General features: G+C 41.1%; 1 protein-coding gene across 1 annotated transcript; it reads right to left on the bottom strand.

Annotated features, from left to right (window-relative positions):
* Positions 1 to 3124: 3124 nt before the first annotated feature.
* On the bottom strand, positions 3125 to 4152 carry LOC125821803 (uncharacterized). The gene is made up of 2 exons (XM_049501167.1): positions 3938 to 4152; positions 3125 to 3518 (listed from the first exon to the last, which is right to left on the bottom strand). The coding sequence occupies exons 1-2, from the start codon at positions 4150 to 4152 to the stop codon at positions 3125 to 3127; spliced, it is 609 nt and encodes a 202-aa protein (XP_049357124.1).
* Positions 4153 to 6250: the final 2098 nt, after the last annotated feature.

Raw genomic sequence — 6250 nt, forward strand, 5'->3', positions numbered from 1 at the left:
GTTGCCAGTCCAAATTCTCAACCGAAACTTCTTCATAGGAAAGGTTCTCATCAACTCCTAAACCCTCTAAAGGAAGGATGAATACCGGATCTCCAATGCACTTCTTGAGCATGGACACATGAAACACCAGGTGGACCTGAGCCAACTCACTTTGCAATTCCAATTCATATGCAACTTTCCCAACACGTTTCAAGATTTGGTACGGGCTCACATACCAGGAACTAAGTTTCCCCTTCTTACCAAACCTCATCACACCTTTCATAGGTGAGTGTTTTAAGTAGACCCAATCACCAACCTCAAATTCAAGATCCCTCTTTCTAACATCGGCATAGGATTTTTGCCGACTCTGGGCCGTTTTCAACCTTTCTCAAATAAGTCAAACTTTTTCAATGGAATCATAAACTAGTTCGGGACCAATTAGAGAAAACTCACCTACTTCAAACCAACCCACCGTAGATCTACACCTCCTACCATGAAGTGCTTCAAATGGAACCATGGCAATGCTTGAGCGGTAACTATTGTTGTAGGCAAATTCGATCAATGGAAAATGGTCATTCCAACTACCCTTGAAATCAATCACACACGCCCTCAACATGTCCTCTAAGGTTTGAATGGTCCATTCTGCTTGACCATCCATTTGAGGGTGGAAAGCGGTACTAAGTTTAACATTGGTACCAAGCCCTTGTTGGAACGCCTTCCAAAAATGTGAAGTAAATTGAGCACCCCGGTCCGATATGATGGACAAAGGAACCCCATGCAACTTCACTACCTCCTTGATATACAACTTAGCATAATCTTCCGCCCGAAAGGTAACCTTGATGGGAATGAAATGGGCTGATTTCGTCATCCTATCAACAATGAGCCAAATAGAATCATGTTGCCTTCAAGTACGAGGCAAACCCACAACAAAGTCCATATTCACCTCCTCCCACTTCCAAGTGGGAATATTTATATCTTGAAACAAACCTCCCAGTTTTAGGTGTTCGGCCTTGACTTGTTGACAATTTGGACATTTGGCCACAAAGCCCGCTATATCCTTTTTCATGCCATTCTACCAATAGACTTCTCGTAGATCACGGTACATCTTGGTGGCTCCCGGATCAATAGAATATCACAAATCATGAGCCTCTTCCAAAATTCGCTCTCTAAGGCCATCAACATTCGGCACACACAACCTACCTTGGTACCTAAGCACCATCTCCCCCTTGGAAACAAACCTCAACGGACTTGTTGAGAACCAATTTTTTCAACTCCATCAATATAGGATCAAGATGTTGCTTAGACTTCACATCAACCACAAAGGACGATTCAGAATTATGATGATCCATGAATCCACCCTTGGTGGAATCCACTAGTTGGACACCCAACCGGACCAATCTATGCACATCACGAACCAATTCCTTCTTCTCATCTTCTACATGAGCTACACTACCCATGGACAATCTACTAAGGGCATCCGCAACCACATTAGCCTTGTCGGGGTGGTATAGGACACTCATGTCATAATCTTTCAAAAGCTCTAACCATCTTCTTTGTCAGAGATTCAAGTCTTTTTGGCTAAACACATATTGAAGACTCTTATGATTGGTAAACACATCTACATGTACCCCATAGAGATAGTGCCTCCATATTTTCAAGACAAAAACCACCGCCGCTAGTTCGAGATCATGGGTTGGGTAATTATTTTCATGAATCTTGAGTTTCCTTGAAGCATAGGCAATTACCTTACCATGTTGCATTAGAACACAACCCAACCTACTTTTGAAACATCACAATATACCACGAATCTGTCAGTACCCTCCGGTAAGATCAACACCGGAGCGAAGGTGAGTCTATCCTTCAATTCTTGGAAGTTGTTCTCACAAGCCTCCGACTACTCAAATTTAGACTTCTTTTGGGTCAAGGCCGTTAATGGAGAAGTGATGGAAAATGTTCTAATATCAGTGGGACTTAGGGGTCTAGGCCAACTCTTGACCGCATTCGTCTTCTTAGGATCAACCTCTATTCCCATGGCCGACACAATATGACAAAGAAAGGGAACCGACCTTAGCCAAAACTCACACTTACTAAACTTAGCATATAGTCGGTGATCCTTAAGGACTTGCAATACCATCCTCAAATGGTCCTTATCTTCACATTCACTTCTTGAATAGATCAAAATATCATCGATAAAGATGATCACAAATAAATCAAGATATTGTCTAAACACCCTATTCATTAAGTCAATGAATGTCGTCGGGGCATTTGTTAACCCAAAAGACATAACCACAAATTTGTAGTGACCGTACTGGGTCCTAAAGGCCATCTTAGGAATGTCACACCCTCTTACCCTTACTTGATGGTAACCTGAACGAAGATCTATTTTGGAGAAAAAGGTAGCCCCTTGGAGTTGGTCAAACAAATCTCCTAGGAAGTGGATACTTATTCTTTATAATTTCCTTGTTCAATTGGCGGTAATCAATACACATCCTAAGGGACCCATCTTTCTTTTTCACAAATAATACCAGAGCACCCCAAGGAGATATGCTTGGTTGAATAAAACCCTTATCTAGAAAACCCTTGAGTTGTGCCTTCAATTCCTTCAATTCGGCTAGAGCCATCCGGTAAGGTGGAATGGATATGGGTTTTGTATCTGGCACAAGATCAATGTCGAAGTCTATTTCCCATTCGGGAGGAATATTGGGCAAGTCATCAGGGAAGACTTTCGGATACTCTCTCACTACGGGGACCGAATTCAAAGAAGGAGTCTCAAACTCAATGTCCTTAACCCTAACAATGTGATACATGCACCCCTTTGAGATCATTTTTCTAGCCTTTAGACAAGAAATGAAATGACCTCTAGGGATAGGGTTTCCCCCTTTCCATTATAAAGTAGGCTCATTAGGAAATTGAAACTTTACCAACCGGGTTATACAATCAATGGAAGCAAAACAAGCATGCAACCAATCCATCCCTAAGATGACATCAAAGTCCAACATATATAATTCTACCAAATAAACCAATGTGACTTTATGAGACAATGAAATGGGACAACTCTTATAAACTCTTTTAGCTACAACGGAGTCATGCATCGGGGTAGAAATCGAAAAGGGTTTTTCTAAGACATCGGGGAGTACATCAAATTTCATAGCCACAAAAGGATTAACAAAATACAAAGTGGCACGGGGTCTAATAATGCATAAACATCAATGGAAAATACTTGTAACATACCAGTAACAACATCCGGGGACCCCTCTTGATCATTTCGGGATTGGAGAGCATAAAAGCGATTCTTCTTAGGAGCATCAGAATTAGAACCACTTGGAGGGGCTTGATTACCCTCTCTTCCCTTGGCCGAACGGGTTGGGTAATCTTTCAATTGTTGTCCATTTTTTCCACATCCATAGCACACACCCATACCGACAAGATATTTCCCCTCATGCTTCTTACCACACTTGGCACATGTAGGCCTCTCCATGGAAGATCCACCCTTATTGCCTCCTTGAGACTTAGGGTTCGACACCCTATCTTTATTGATCCTAGGAGCATTGGAGGAGCTTTGGTTGGAAACCTCTTCTTGAACCTTGGTTTATCTTGAACCACAAACTTACCCTTGGAAGAATTCCCATCATCGTTCCTTGCCCTCTTCACTTCTCTACCCACTTGCTTGAGCTTTTGTTCCTCTATTTTTTCAACATGAACCATTAGATGTGAAATGTTCATGCTTGGAATGAGCATTGCCGAACGACACTCGTTTACCACCAAGTCGGATATCCCCATGATGAATTTGTTCATCTTTACCCTAGAGTCTGCCACTAAGGTTGGAGCATGCTTAGATAATTGGGTGAACTTAAGGCAATATTCCTTCACACTCATACCTCCTTGGCGAAGATTGATGAATTCTTGCATCTTTCTCTCCCTCAACTCTAGGGGGGAAAATATATCAAGGAAGACTGACTTGAATACTCCCCAATCAATTGGGCCCGCTCTCACGAATCTCTTCTCCTTCCATTGCTCATACCAAACTTGAGCTACATCTTTCAATTGGTAGGCGGCCAATTCTGCCTTTTCTCGAGAATATACACCCATGGCATCAACCACCTTAAGCACCTCATCTATAAAGACTTGAGGTTCTTCATCCACTTTAGATCCATAGAAGGTAGGGGGATTCATTCTTGTGAAATCCCTAATCCTTTAAGCGGTTGTACTCACATTAGGGTTCACTTGAACTCTAGCATTCCTAGTGACTTGAGTCATAAAAGCATGTGTCAAGGTTTGGAGAGCCGTCCTAATCTCCACATTAGTCATAGCTCCCTCATTATTAGGAGCTTGAGTAACTTGAGGCCCTTGTTGACCTTGGGGAGGAACTCCCTCATCATTAGCAATCTCTTCTTCCACTCTTCTTGCGACCACTCTTCTTGTAGTCATTTCCTATATGCATAAGAAAAGGGTTAGGAAAAGGACTCTATAGAGTTAAAACTCTAAGGCACGACTAAAGAGTACTCAAAGAAGTGAAAGTTCCTAAACATCTAATAGCCTCTCATTCTATGTGTGGCGCGCTTCACACTTATGAACAAGACTCTACATGACGTGGTTCATGAGACATCAACCTAAATATTATCCCAAAACCTTATGCTCTGATACCAAGTTTGTCACGACCCTTGGTTACCCACTAGAAGTAACACTGCGTAATTGACCCCGAATGGGTCGCATACAAGCCCTTAGCATAATCAAACACATAAAGCCATAAGAATAATGCAGAAAAAATAAAACTTTTACAATAGAAGTCAAACTTCATTTTTATAAAGGAAAATCATAAGAATCTAGACTTTGTCTCATTTACCATCTAAAACATAGGAATACAAAGTTTGGGACTTTGCCCTTTACATCAATAAAAGTCTCAATATGAGAAATACAATAGAAACTAAGAAATGGATAATCCGTCCTCGAACTTGAGGACTCACCACAACTTGGAGATAAGCAATCCAAGTCTTCTTCTAGAAAGGAAAGTGTATGTCACCTAGCCGGAACCTACACTTATCAAAATGTAGAAGAAGAAGGGGTTAGCAAAAATATGTACTAAGTATGGAAACATGCATAAAATCCTTGAAATATGATAAAAAGAACAGTTTGGTTACAAAGTACGCGTTTATCAAGTTTGGAAACCAACATGCATTTTCAATGTAAAAGACAAGTTATATTCACATTTATACTCATAACATAATAACATCAATACCTTAGCAACCCCTAAGGAACACTTGTGCAATGTATGGCTGGAATCCCATAATTCCAACCATACTAAGTACTCCCTTGAAGCTACCTTAGTCATACATATCATCTTAAGACCGTATCATAAATAATAGACATCAATAAAGAACTAGTCATGTACATTACTTGAACATAAGGAAAGTCATGCATACATTCATATCTCATCATAACATAAAGGAACCATCCCATAACATCCTACTAAGTCTACTTGTGCAATGTAAAAGTGAAGTCTCATACCCCCACTCCTACAAAGTAAAACTCACCAAGAAGTCATAGTATAGTTCATGTCTCATTCATTATTTTATCATATAAGGAAGAATAGCCATAACCGACATAGACCATATGAGCTACATGGAATTCGGTGTCGTGTAACCCCACACTGAAAGAAGGTGTCCTACTTGCCTAAGGTAAAACTAAATGTGCTAGCTTTTAGGTTGTCACGACCCAAGCCTAGGGCCTAGACGTGACCGGCGAATGGGGAACCCGAAGGAACCCCAAACAAGCCTCATAGCGTATCATTACACATCCTTGGTCGCGGAAGCAATTAAAATGACCATAAGCAATAAGCATAATCAAAGGGGGAAATCGGGACTAAGGGAGCAAGAGAAAAAAAGAAGAAATGGTACATAAATACCATAGATGAGTCAAGCTCAAGCATAATACACAACTTGTCCAACACCACCTCTAAACATGAGTACTTAGCGGGGGCCAAGACAAACTACCGGGCTCACCCTCATAGTCAAAACATAACTAAAAAGAAAAGTCTTATACATAGCAAAAGATCATGAGCAACGTCCCCGGAATGGAGGACTCACCAATAACCTTGATAGGAAATCGTATTAGCCACGCGGAGGAGGATGGTCAAGCGGTGCTCCGGTCCCTACATGGTGACATCATGTAGGCATAGAGTATGCGTTAGTACGTTTGAATGTACTAAGTATATAGGATGCAATGCAACGCTACAATAGACGGACATCATAGGAAAAATGCATAATCATACCCG

The sequence above is a fragment of the Solanum verrucosum genome, unplaced genomic scaffold (assembly GCF_900185275.1).
Source record: "Solanum verrucosum unplaced genomic scaffold, falcon-dt-bn FXZP01000077.1, whole genome shotgun sequence".
NCBI lineage: Eukaryota > Viridiplantae > Streptophyta > Magnoliopsida > Solanales > Solanaceae > Solanum > Solanum verrucosum.

Coding starts and splice junctions, on each gene's coding strand:
- LOC125821803 (XM_049501167.1), bottom strand. CDS start 4,152: ATGAATCCCCCTACCTTCTATGGATCTAAAGTGGATGAAGAACCTCAA. Junction 3,519..3,937: donor ATTGATTGGGGAGTATTCAA/GTCAGTCTTCCT, acceptor CAATGCTCCTAG/GATCAATAAAGATAGGGTGT.